Source organism: Nelumbo lutea, chromosome 6, assembly GCF_056320005.1.
Source record: "Nelumbo lutea isolate HS-2025 chromosome 6, American lotus-T2T, whole genome shotgun sequence".
NCBI classification, from domain to species: Eukaryota; Viridiplantae; Streptophyta; class Magnoliopsida; order Proteales; family Nelumbonaceae; genus Nelumbo; species Nelumbo lutea.
Window position 1 is genome coordinate 11,440,882 of NC_142689.1, and position 13,998 is coordinate 11,454,879.

Sequence of the window (13,998 nt, forward strand, 5' to 3'; positions counted from 1 at the left end):
GAGGAACAGGCATATCAATAGGAGCAAGTGTACTTGGCTGATGATATGGATCTGCCTCTGGTGAATCCGATGATGTTGGTTGCATAGTGTCAGGTTCCACGGCTCTTGAACTCTGTTGGCTTTTATGGCGATGATGAAAAACCCAGAATGGAGGAGGATCGGGTAAAGGAGGTAGTTGAGTTTGAGGAATAGGTTTCTCCTCAACTCTACTCTCTCCCCTGAGGAGAAACCGAGAAGAAAGGTTGATTCTCAAAGAAGGATACATCAATGGAGACATAGTACTTGCGAGAGGTAGGATCATAGCAGCGATACCTGACGCAGCGCGACGCGCTCGATCGGGCTGACTATGCAAGCACCCGGACGATCGGATCGGCTTCGACCTTGAAGCCTTACGAGAACTAGGCATAAGCCTTTGGAAGAGAGAGAAAAGTTGGCGAAGAAAGATTCTTGTGTGTCTATTTGCTTGGAATTGTTGATATTTATAATACATCTTGGAACTCATAAAGTAAATAGGAAAGAGAAGTTGTAAAAGTCTAAAACAACTAAAACACCTAGTCTTCTAGCTAGGATCGAAGTCCTCCTTGATGCTGCCTCGATCTCCTCCGTCCGATAGCCACCTAGCCACCGCCCTCCAATGATGCCTTGATATTCACCGTTCGATAGCCACCGCCCTCCCATGCTTATCCAACGCATGGGTTGTCACTATTATCCCTTGTGTGATTTCCGCTGGAGGGTACCGTCTGATGCATGATCTCCTCTGATCGTGGTGGGTGAGCTGGCCCTCCATCGTTCTCCCCCACTTGGAAAGAACTCGACCTCGAGTCATGACTGGGATATGCAAGTGTTGCCTCTGGTAAGTAACGATGAAGATCAACAACATTAAAAGTTTTGGAGATACCCATGTGATCTGGCAAGTCCACGACATAAGCATTGTTGTTGATTTTCTTAATGATCTTGTATGGACCGTACTTCCGAGGATGTAGCTTGTTATACTTCCCCATGGGTATGCGTTCTTTCCTTAAGAATACCATGACTTCATCACTGACGTCAAACACTTGGTGCCGACGATGCTTATCAGCTGCAACCTTGTACTTTGCATTGGCTCGCTCCAGTTTCTACTGGACTTCTTCCTGTACGGACTGGATCTGTTCTGCCAACTGCTCGGCAAAAGCACCGAGGCCGGGTACCCTGGGTAGCTTCACTAAATCCAACGCATGGTTAGGTACCTTCATATAAACAATGGAAAATGGGGATCTACCTGTAGAGTTATGAACTGCATTATTGTAAGTGAACTCTGCTTGTGCTATGGCAAAATCGCTGCTTCGGTCTCTCCCTGTAGATACTATGGATCAAGTTACCTAAGGTCCGATTGAAGGGATAGGATATCCATCACATGGACACCCAAAGATTGCGGAACAAGGGGGTGGATTTCAAAAATTTTTCTCTCCCTTCAACTGGGAATCGCATTCCCTATTTAGAAAATCATATTTTCAAGGATCATTCTTGAACCATAAACTGAACCAGATCAGAACCAAAAGGAGTAGGGAGGGATTATACCTGATACGGAGAAACAGTATCTCCCAATGGAGGTGTTCATGCCCAAGGAAGGATCCAAAATCCGCTCCCACTGAAGATGGCGCAATGCAGGGTGGAGCAGAATCAACAGTGTTCTTCCAAAAGAACTTGACCCTTCGCAAGAATCAACTGGATGGCTTGTGAATACAACGTATCAAGATCGAATCTTGATTACTTCTGTAGAGAGGAGGAGATCGAATTGCTGGAGGTGACGGCTGCAAGAAGGAGGCGGCAAGAGAGTATTCGCAGGGAGCAGAATTCTCTCTTCTTGTGATTTCAGCTCTAAAGACAGGAGTTGTGTATTGCATGTCTAAAGGCTGCCGCCCCCTCCTCCTTTTATAGTCTTAAAGGGATTAGCTCCTAATCCCATTAGGAGTTGGTGATTCAGATCATATTTGGATTAGAAGTCCCTTTAAGTGATAAGGGATAACCCTTATCTTATCTACAGATCAGATCAGCCATCTCCTAATCTAATTAGGAGGCTTCCAGATCTAAATCTCATTTAGATCTTGGACTCTCTAAGTGGATAGGGTATGGGCCCAATCCTATCAGCTGATCCATCTCAGAATTCGCCCCTTTAAGTGATTGGTCAAACCAACCCAGTTCGAAATGGGCTTAAGGCCCATTTAAGGTTATGTATTCACTTAGCCTTCCAAACTGTTGCCCAGTTGGGCTTCCTTGTATGGCGTGGGACCCAAACATTGATCTATACATCAACCACATGGGTTCAGCCCAGCCTTTGTTACAAGGCCTAGCCGAATACACTGTTATGGACAGTGCACCCCTTGAAACCCATCTCATGGGCTCTATGGGCCCAACACTTACCCTAAGTGGTCCCTGGGCCAAGCCACCTTGTAACACCCAGGGACTATAGGCAGATGCAAGATTAGCCCATCAGGTATTATCCTCAATGGTCTTACACTTAACCTCTCAGCCCATAATGATCATACACTGCCTGACAAGAGAGGACCTCTCCCTCGGCTGCAAGGAACAGTGTTGCACTCTCTGCTTATATGGATCCCTGGAATTAAAACCTTTTGCGAATCATTTTGAAACCATAATATATATACTTTTATATCTCATATAAAATATATTTTGCAAAACAAATCTCAACGATTGAAATCGGCTGCCGACAGTCTTGGTTTCCATCAGTGAAAGTGCATCCCCGATCATTACCTTTGTCCGACAAAGGGGCTGATCCTGTCACTATGATCACCCTATCAGATGAATTCTTAGACTGTCCCAACATACCCAGGTTTTGACCCCCGCTAAGGATCTCACTGATTGGTATATCAAAGACAACCCAATCCGACACCTAGTGCAGTATCATAATCGAGTCTAGGGGTCGGGTGTCACTTTCCAGTTTTGCCCATCAATCTCCAAGGTCCAGGGCAATACTGGAAATCTGGTCCAGTTCATAGATTCAATTAATCCTACACTGTATGTGCCTAGGGTCTCACCCTGGCAGCTGAGACAAGCCACCCCAACCGACTTGGTGGCACCACAGTGTCAGCCTTGTCAGGATAGGTCTCCCCAGACCAATCCACCGGCTGTGAACATTCTAAACTAACACGAGTCTCATTAAGTGTCCAGTTTAAGGGTATTATACAAAAACATACGAAGGGAACATGAATCAAATATGCACTTTTATTCATTTACAATAAACTCATAAAGTACATCATCTTGATTGAAGCTAAGGGCATACAAAACTGTTTAACACTGATTTACCACCTCTGTCTGTCCATCTGTCTGTGGATGGGTTGTATTGCTGAAATTCAATGATGAATCAAATAGTCTCCATAGGGTCATCCAGAAGTGACTTAAGAACCTCGTATCTCGGTCCGATGTGATGGTTTTAGGCACCCCATGTAAATGGACAATCTCCCTGAAAAATAGCTTAGTTGTCGCTGTTGCATCTGCGGTCTTCTTGCATGGGAGGAAGTGAGCCATCTTGGGGAACCGGTCAACCACTACGAAGACGGAGTCCATATTTCTTGGAGTCTTTGGCAAGCCTAGCACGAAATCCATGGACAGGTCTTCCCAAATCGCAGTAGGAACAGGTAGGGGCATGTAGAGGCCGGTATTCTGGGTCTGTCCCTTAGCTGTCTGACAAATATAGCATCTACTCACAATAGCATCTTCTGAGGTGTCTTGCTAATCCACCCCCATGCAGATCCCTGATGATCTTCTCACGGAGGGAGGTGCAAGGGATGCACAATTGTCCCCCCTTCATAAGGAACCCATCATGAATGTAGAAATCACCTACTGGCTGTCGATTTGTGTATTTTTCCCACACCTGTTTGAAGTCCTCATCCTGGGCGTACAGATCTTTCAAGCATTCAAAGCCCGCAATTTCAATGCTGAGAGTTTTGATGAGGGCTACACGCCTACTTAGAGCATCGGCTATTGTGTTTTGCTGTCCAGCCTTATACACAATCTCGTATGGGAGTTTATCAATGAAAGTAGACCATCTTGCATGTAGGTCACTCCTCAATTGCTTTTGCTTACTGAGATACTTAAGAGCTTGGTGATCGGTGTAGAGAACAAATTCTTTAGCAATTAAGTAATGTTCCCAGGTTTTTAGTGCTCTAACAACAACATAGAATTCTTTATCATAAGTGGACTACTTTTTCCTGCTTCGCATAACTTTTCACTAAAGAAAGCAAATGGTCTCTTTTCTTGTGACAATACAACCCCTGTGCCAACTCCACTGGCATCACATTCAACCTCAAATAGCTTGTCAAAACTTGGTAATGCAAGGACAGGAGTGGTGCATAATTTTTCTTTTATGAGAGCAAAACTCTGTTCTTGTTCTTCTCCCCATTGAAACTTTCCCTTTTTCAAACACTTAGTGATGGGAGCTACAATACTACTAAAGTGTTTGATAAAATCGCCTGTAGAAAGTTGCTAACCCATGGAAACGTCTTACGTCCATGACGTTTGATGGGGTCGGCCACTCCCTAATGGCTTTCACTTTTCCCTCATCCACCTTAATTCCATCATTACTTATAATGAACCCTAGGAACAACAAATTATCGCTCATGAAAGTGCACTTCTTTAAATTAGCATATAATTTGTTTTCCCTTAATGCATTCAAGACCTCTCTGATATGTCCTAGGTGCTCAGTGATAGATTTGCTGTAAATCAAGATGTCATCAAAATATACCACAACAAACTTACCAACAAAAGGGCGTAGTAGGATTCATTAGCCTCATGAAGGTGCTGGGTGCGTTAGTCCAAAGGGCATGACTAACCATTCAAACAATCAATCTCTAGTCTTGAAAGTTGTTTTCCACTCATCTCCGGGACGGATTCTGATATGATGGTAATCACTCCTGAGATCGATTTTGGAAAAGACTACAACTCCATCAAGTTGATCCAACATGTCGTCCAGCCTGGGAATGGGAAACTTGTAGCCAATAGTGATCTTGTTAATGGCCCTACTGTCGATACACATTCTCCAACTTCCATCTTTCTTAGGTGTTAATAATGCTGGTACTGCACAAGGGCTCATGCTAACTTGAATATGCCCCTTAGGTGTTAATGGCCCTACTGTCGATACACATTTTCTTTAGGACTCATCCTGTAGTGTGGGAGATTAGGTAGACTAGCAGCAGGAACAAAAATCAATATGATGCTGGATATCTCGCATGGGAGGGAGCTCATTAGGTAACTCATCAGGAACTACGTCATGGAACTCATCGAGAAGCCCCTGCACTTCCACTGGAATTTTGTTTTCCTCCAGTGACTCATTCATGCTTTCTCCCTTCACCACCAACAAATGGACCTCGCGGGTATCCTTGCATTCCTTTACAAATTCAACATGGTGATGTGTAATGGTAAGGAAATTTCTCTCCTCTGCCTTTGAAGCCTTTGGTGGATTCTTTTCTGCCACGGGTAATAAGGTGTAGCGTACACCCTCTTTTTCGAGCTGGTAGGTATTCTTCCTACCTAGGTGTTTTGCATCTGCATCAAACTGTCAAGGCCTACCCAGCAAAATATGGCAAGCATCCATATCCACAATATCACAATATACCTCATCAGTGTACTTACCAATGGAGAATGGGACCTTGCAACATTCCTCCACTCGTACGCCGCCGACTTCCTTGATCCACCCAATTGTATATGGGTTCAGGTGCTTCTTAGGAAATAGTTGTAATTTTTGTACCACATCCCTGCAAATAATATTTTCCTGATTGCCACTATCAATAATTTACCCTGTACAGTGCATCTAGTGCGAAACAGTCGGTGTTGTTGAGTGGTATCTTTGCTTCTTTGGGACAGCGTCAGTTTCCTCACAACACATGTGTATTCTTCGTGCTCATAGGGACCTTCTTCGTCCTCTCCATCAGGTCCACAATATACTTCATCATCAACATCTTCTTCATCCTCCCTCTCTATCATGTTAACGGCCTTCCTTCTGGGACAGTCACTAGACCTATGCCCAACTTCATTGCACTTGAAGCACTTAAAAGGAGCAGGTTTTGCATAGGGATTACTGGGTTTAGGAGGGTTGGAAAGGTTACCTCGAGTGTTTCCTCCCGTGGCGGCCTTACTGGCGTTAGCTGTATTCGGCGGGTGGGAGGGTTGTACTCCTGGGGCTGCTTTGTTCTTGTCGACTACTGTCGGTCTGTTGTCGCCCCCACTGTACCGTTGATAGCTTTCGGCCCGGGTCCTCTCTTGGAACATTAATTCAGCTTTCAGTGCTAAGTTCCTTGCTTCCTGCACACTGAGAACCATCTGGATGCCAATCTTGTCTCTAATAGTAGGTCTCAAACCACTTAGATAGTGGGCTGCCTACTGGTTATCACTTTCAGATAGTTGGTTCCGTTCAGCCAATCTCAGAAATTCTGATGTGTATTCATTTACGCTTCTTGTTCCCTGTGCACATCGTTGATATGATTCAAAACATATACTGCTCATAATCAGGGGGTAAAAATCTACCTCTTATTAGTTGCTTCATGCGCCTCCATGTTCCAATTGGACCTCTTCCTTCTCTAATCCGAGTCTCCCTCATTCGTTCCCACTAGACAGATGCTCCTCCCTTCAGTCGGAAAGCTACTAATTTCACCCTTCTTTCTTCTGGGATCTCCATGTACTCGAAGAAACGGTCGACCTCGGTAATCCAATCTAGAAGGCCCTCTATATCTAGATCCCCACTAAAAGTAGGAATATCCACCTTGAGTTTAAACTCATCATGATTCCGACGAGGATTAAAATTGCCGGGGTTGCGCCAATTCCTATCGTTTCTGTCGTTGCCGGGAGGAACTGGAGCAACGCCGAGCTCTAGTTCGTCGTTGCTATCATCATCAAGAATGGGATTTCGGGGTATGGGGTTGACAAGTGGTCTACCGTGGTCGTCTCCTCCGGTTGGGTTATCCCGGTTCCTTGGAACATCCTCCCGCAACATGGTCCGCAGTTGTCCAACAATCTCTGCCAACTGCTGCTCAATGTTACGCATGGCCGTGCGTTGCTCTTCGATTGCTCTCCAAACAGCTTGTAACCCCTGATCTCCGTCACGGGGTTGGTTGCGACTGCTACCGTCTTGGTTGGCCATTTGATTGGGTGAACTCCCGCTTTGATACCACCTGACGCAGCTTGACGCGCTTGACCGAGCTGACTATGCAAGCACCCGGACGATCGGATCAGCTTCGATCTTGAAGCCTTACGAGAACTAGACGTAAGCCTTTGGAAGAGAGAAAAGTTGGCGAAGAAAGATTCTTGTGTGTCTATTCGCTTGGAATTGTTGATATTTATAATACATCTTAGAACTCATAAAGTAAATAGGAAAGAGAAGTTGTAAAAGTCTAAGACAACTAAAACACCTAATCTTCTAGCTAGGATCGAAGTCCTCCTTGATGCTGCCTTGATCCCCTCCGTCCGATAGCCACCTAGCCACCGCCCTCCAATGATGCCTTGATATTCACCGTCAGATAGCCACCGCCCTCCCATGCTTATCCAACGCATGGGTTGTCACTATTATCCCTTGTGTGATTTCCGCTGGAGGGTACCGTTTGATGCATGATCTTCTCTGATCGTGGTGGGTGAGCTGGCCCTCCATCAATACCCCTTTTGAGATAAAGGGTAACCAAGGAAAACACAAGGAATAGCCTGAGGATCAAGCTTACCTCGAGTAGGGGACAGGTTATGGACAAAGCAACGACACCCAAAAACACGCATCGGAATGGTGGACAACGGAGCTGTAGGAAACAGAAGCTAATGTGGGGCCTTATACTCGAGTAACCGAGATGGCATACAGTTGATGATGTATGTAGCACACAAAATTGCATCCATCCAAAAACGTTTTGGCACATTCATATGAATTAATAAGCCACGAGCTACTTCGAGAAGGTGACGGTTCTTTCGTTCAGCAACACCATTTTGTTGGAGTGTTCTGGCACAAGAGCTTCGCTGAAGTGACCCACTCGAAGCAAAAAACTCCGTGAGACCACTATGCAAGTATTCCTTCGCATTGTCCGACTGGAAGACATGGATTTCAGTTTGGAACTGAGTGAACACTATGCGTTGAAAGTCTTTCATAATTTTTGGCACTTCATCTTGAGATCGCATAGGGTAAACCCAAGTGTATCTAGAGTAATCATCAATCAAGGTAATGAAGTACTTATATCCAGCCTTAGTGGGTAGAGTAACAGGGCCTCAAACATCATAATAAACAATATGAAATGGAAATTTAGATCTTTTATTTCTCAAAGGTAAAGAACTTCTACAATGTTTACTCAATTGACATGTCTGACCCTGTAATTGACTCACTTACAAGGACTCAAACAACTTTGGGAACATAACTTTTAATGACTCAAAAGAAAGATGACCTAAACGACTATGCCATAAATAGGCTTGACTCTCACTTGACAAACTCATGGACTCTGTAGCCACAAGACCAGCTTTATTCTCCAACACGTAGAGACCATCTACCATGCTTCCTCTACCAATCATCTTCCCTGATGCCAAATCCTGAAACACATGAAGACAGAAAAAAAGTGACTGAACAGTTTAAGGAGTGAGTTATGCTACTAATGGACAACAAATTAATAGGTCATTTCGGAACATGTAGTACATTAGAAAGGGTAAGGCCGAGTGGGAGAGGTATGGTACCTTGGCCAGCTATGGTAGAGAAAGAACCATCAGCTAGTCTCACCTTATCTCTCCCAGAGAGAAGAAGATTATATGTCTGAAATAAGTTTGACTTACCGGTCATGTGGTTTGAGGCTCCAGAGTCAATAACCCAAGGAGAATCAGTGGTATGAGATGACACATGGAAGGCAGTGGAAGCGTTACCTGATATAGACGCGAAAGAGGTAGAGGGAGTAGGACCAGAATCCATCTGGCGGATAGTCCTTCCGTACAATTCCAAATGGTCACGAAAGGAGTTGATAATTTCTTCTTTAGGGTCAAAACTAGGATGCCTCTCCTGAGTTACCAATGGACTAGTCTCTGTCGACGCCATATCAGCTGAGTTATACTTTTTTTTATTCTGCTAGCTTGGTTTCTTGCCCTGATCAGGTGTTGACTTCTTACCCAAATCCTGTGCCCATTTAGGTTTTCCATGGAGATCCCAACATGTATCTCTCGTCTTCTGGCAGTGAGTGCACCAAACTTTACTCTTATCATCTGTTCTTTTCTGAGAGTCACCTTTCTTAGAAGCACCTCCGACATTTGTATCTAAATTTCCTTGGATAGCTAGGGCAACTGACTCCCCCTCTACACAATTCATCACACTTCTTCTACTCTCTTCTGACTGCACTAAGGCATACACCTCCTGAACTGATGGCAAGTCTTTACTACCCAACATCTGCACCTTGATGGACTCATATGAAGGATTCAGCCCTAAGAGAAAGGCAAAGACTTGTTGCTGAGATATAAGTGACTTATACGCCTCAACATCTTCATCACACTTCCGATTCACATTCTGGTAGTGATCAAGTTCTTTCCATATCGATGTCAAATCAGAATAGTACATCGAGAGACTCCTCTCCCCCTGCTTGCAAGTAGAGGATTCAGCTTGCAGTTGATATATCTTGGCATAGTGTCTCTGCTCTGAATAGGTGGACTTTGCTTGTTTCCATATCTCACAAGCAGTTTCAGCCCACATAAAAGTCTTCCTTACCTGTGGCAGCATGGAAACCAAGAGCCATGACATCACCATACTATTCTCTTGGTTCCACCTATCATATTCAGCACTTCGGTTCCTTCACTCTCCCATTGATGTATCCTATTTTCCCCCTAACAGTGATGTAGAGTTTTATTCCCTAGACCACTCAAGGTAGTTCAGACCATCAAAGGGAATAACAGCCATGGGGAAACTCATATCCATTCCCCCACTCACTCCATTGTGGCTCCCTGGAATCTTTGAAGTAGCAGAATTCTCAGACGACATGGTCAAAACAGACAATCAGTCCCAAACACTAGACTTAGGATCCCTCCTTACTCCAAAACAAAATTGTTCCACACACGTACTCAGTCCACACCACACACTTGGGTTTGAAAACAATCTGAGCACAAACAATACCAATTTCAGGACAAAAAAGGCAAGATTTGGCAGATTTCAGACCTGTACGGTTTAACAGTCCCAACCTACTAGCCTTCCAGAATTTTTAAGAACATTAATCAGCAGGAGAGATCCTTAACACTTATAATCAAGCCAAAAAATTGAGATAACAGGTCATCCGTGACATACAGTCACCTTAACACAAGAACAGGATCACACGATTCCAAATAACAAGAGGTAGAAACCTCACAAAGGTCTGACAGCATTCAGCAGCCCAGATTCATTTGATTTTTTCACTTGGTACACGACCAAGGAGGGTAAGGAAGAGACAAAAGGGGAAGGACTGTACCGGTTATAGATATGTTTTCTTCAGCCCAGGTTCAGATCTCTGTTCCGCCCAGATTCAGAAAGTTGGAAAAGGAAGGAAGCTTGTTCGATCTGTTCTCTCAGTCAGTATTCCTGCTCTGATACCATCTTGAGTGTGGCTGGCCAGAAATAAGAGAAAGAGAAGAGAAGAGAAGAAGAAGAGAGAAGGGAGAAGAGAAGAGAAGAGATTGATTATGGAACAGTGCTGGCGGTGCCAACTTTTATATAGGGTGGCAGAAATGAGAAGGGAAAAGACCCTTGTGCCCCTGCTGTAAGCGAGTACAATAACAGACATAACGGAAATAAAAAATAGAAATAAAAAACGCTTTAACTAGCCAAACAGACCCTAACACAAATAACTAAATTATTTCAACAGGGGCCTTTTGTGAATTTTATATAAATGACTTGTTGGGAGTAGTTAATAAGTAGGGTCCACTTTTTAAGGGGGAAAGTGGTTCTCATTGTTTTAAAGATACGGGTTTAGGTGTGAAACATTTACATGTTTTTAAGTGTGGGGCCCTTAATAAAAGTAGAGTTGTGATTGGGCTGCTTCTAGGTCTGTGAGTTCTTCCTTGAAAGGCAGGCTCATTCGCTAGTTATTTGGAGGCTGTAGTTTATTGGCAATCTCACAAATGCTTGTTGCCTTGAGAATTGCGAATCTAAATCAAGGTCTGAGGAGCTTCTTCAAGGAAAGCTATTTAAGTTCAGGTCTGATGATTTGTCTCGAGTCAATTGAAGGCACACAAGGTTCTAGTTCTATTTCTTCTACCATGTTGAGCTAGGAAAATAGGGACTTAGTTGTTGATTTGCATGAAGGGTTTACAAAGGGGGTGGAGTCAGGAGATGGGGATATGAGTGGAGTTAGGGTGGAGGTGGTGAACATCAAGGATAATGAGAAGGGAGGTGGCATAAAAGGAGGTGAGGGTAAGAAGGTGAGTGTTTTCAAAAATTTGATTCAAGATTCTTTGTTAGGGGGAAACTCCAACTCTTCGGACTTTGAAGTGGTCGTTGGAAGATTGGGAGTTGATTTGGGTCGTAGGGGGAAGGTGATTGTTTTGGCTTGAAGTGGTGATGCTTTGGAGGTTTCAAAGAAGTCCAGAGCTTCAAGTACAATGTTGTTCATGTTACGAAGGTCTTTTTGAGGCTGAAAGATGGCCTGGTGGGGGCAGGCCTGACCAACAAATATAAGAGGATTTATAAAAGAAAAGTAGTGAAATTCATAGCTCTTAGTCTTGAGGATCATCATGTGGAAAACCGACTTTTACAAGGAGATGGGAAGAAGAATCTTCTAGTGGATCCTCAAGGGGAGGAGTCAAAAAAGGACGTGTTAGAGGAGAAGGCTAGTAGTGGAAACTAAATTAAAGAGCTCTCTGCTGAGGCAGTGAGGCACTGTTGGAGAGGAAGGAGATGAAGAAGGAAGCTTGGATTTCAGGAATTTAGTCAATAAAGAGATGGAAATTGGCAAGTCTTGGACTTGTAAGTTTTTGGGAGGTGAGAGAGCTTTGCTAGGAGAGCTTTTGAAGCTTCCGAGAGGAAGAGGAAGGAAGAAAGTACGAGGAAAGCTTCTGAAGCGTTAGGGGGAGAAATTTGGTATAAGGAAGGAGGTATGGAAGAGTTTCGTGAGGTGGAAGATTAACATGAGCTTTGTAGGTGCTGTTGTTGTTGTGCAAGAATGGTTTCAATTTTTGTTTCTGTCCCTGTAAGCTGTTTTAGAGTGGTTGGTAGGATTTTTTCTTGAGTTTATGGGGTGTTATCTTAACACCTGCCATTTGATGCTATTCAGTTTTTTCTTTTCTTTAATATAACTTTTCATTCTTACATTAAAAAAAATCGGCTATTGAGGAATTTATTTCTATCAATATTCTATCTTTAAAAACCTCCATTTGTTTTTCTATCATTCCATTTTTTTTGTGAATTATGGACTATCTGCTGAACTTCTGTTATGCTTAGCTTACTATGTATTTATTGCTTGTTTATTTAACCAATTGTTATGCTATCCGCTTGTGTATTTTTTGTTCTTTTTCTTTTGAAAACAATATACATGCTTCTGTTCCAGTCTTTGCGTTACTTCTTTCCTAAGCTAAATTAAGTTTTTTTTTTACTAATATAAATAAAGCAGGGTGACGTTTTTCTTATTTGTTTTGTGGAAGGTAGACAATGAAACACCAGGGTGGACCCAGCTGAAGCTTCCTGGCCAGTCGCCTTCTCCCCGTTGTGGCCATACAATAGCTTCAGGAGGACATTATGTAATGAAATCTTGAGATCCTTTCTTTCTTTTATTCTGTTTCGCATGCTTATTTTCTGGTCTGTCTTTCATTTGTCCTTCATACCCATGTAGGAATTGAAATGCATGAGACATCATATGGTCTTATACATCCCGGTGACATTTTTTATTGGTAACAGTCAAAAGTATGTATAAAAATTGTTAAATTGTTAAATCATGTGCCAAGCACCCCAAAAGGTAGATAGTCTGGGATAGCCTCTTTAAACAAAATTTTGCATATGAATTCACATTACATTTGACTTCTGCTTGCCCCTTGTTTTGCTAGTCCATCAGTAATACTGTTGGCTGAGCTTGGAGCCTCTCTATATGTTCTCGTCAACTCAATTTCTAGCTTTGTGATTTCCCTCAAAGTTTGGAGTCAAGGAAAGAGCTTCCAAAATCACATCCTTTATAGGGTTATATGCTTCTTTAACTCAGCCACATTAGTAGGGCAGAAATTAGTTGACAAAGTATACTACTGGGATTTACAAGTATACTGTGGGCCTATATATATATATATATATATATATGCATTTACTTTTTATATAATCACCTTTTTTTCTTTTCAGTGGCTTTCTTTTTTATGCAGCATAAAAGTGTCATCGAAAAATAGAACTTAAGACTATAGCATGGCAGCCAATTATCCAACTCCTATTTTTTTAGGCTTTCCAAGTCCAACACCTTATTACCTATTTGAGCTTCCAACAATCAGTATCCATGTAACATGGTTTGGAATTTATTTCTTCAAATTTTGCAATCCATTAAAACTAAAATTCTAAATGTTCACATATTTGTATTTGTTACAGTGTCATTTTTTTAAAAGATTGCATCACAACTTATAAAACATCAGATGAACTATTTTCTGTTATTCAACCAAGCATTGTGCTTCCAACAGCAATCCTCTCATCAATAAGTGATGAAGAAGCTTATTGAGGAGGGCAGAGCTGACAATGACAATAAACAGGAAAAAACTTGACGGTATTGACAGTTGAACTGAAGTTATAGAACTGCATCTGGGTATTCCAGGTTTCTCCTCTATGTTCATATGGTGAGCACAGTTGTGATTGCTTGGGAATGTAAGGTAATGGAAGGTCCAGGCATAAGGCTGGGCAAATAGTATAAAAATGTCACCCTATCATCTTGACTTTCAAATTAATCATTTCGGGATTACAGGACCTAGTAGTGTAGAATGGATTTCTTTTTGTTGTCATTGCAGTGCAGTTGACTCCTGTTAGAATTGATGTTGGTCTATGTGTAGATTGACATCTATTTTTCTCTTTACCTTTGT

At 42.7% G+C, this 13,998-nt stretch overlaps 1 protein-coding gene across 2 annotated transcripts in view; it reads left to right on the forward strand.

The window, feature by feature from the left end:
* LOC148847328 (Galactose oxidase/kelch repeat superfamily protein) overlaps positions 1–13,998 on the forward strand; it is a 55,859-nt gene that overhangs the window by 9,585 nt on the left and 32,276 nt on the right. For both annotated transcript variants that reach the window (XM_088949800.1, XM_088949799.1), the window contains one exon: positions 12,602–12,693. In XM_088949800.1, coding sequence (XP_088805926.1) covers positions 12,602–12,693 — 92 coding nt within the window. The remainder of the gene's footprint in view (positions 1–12,601; positions 12,694–13,998) is intronic.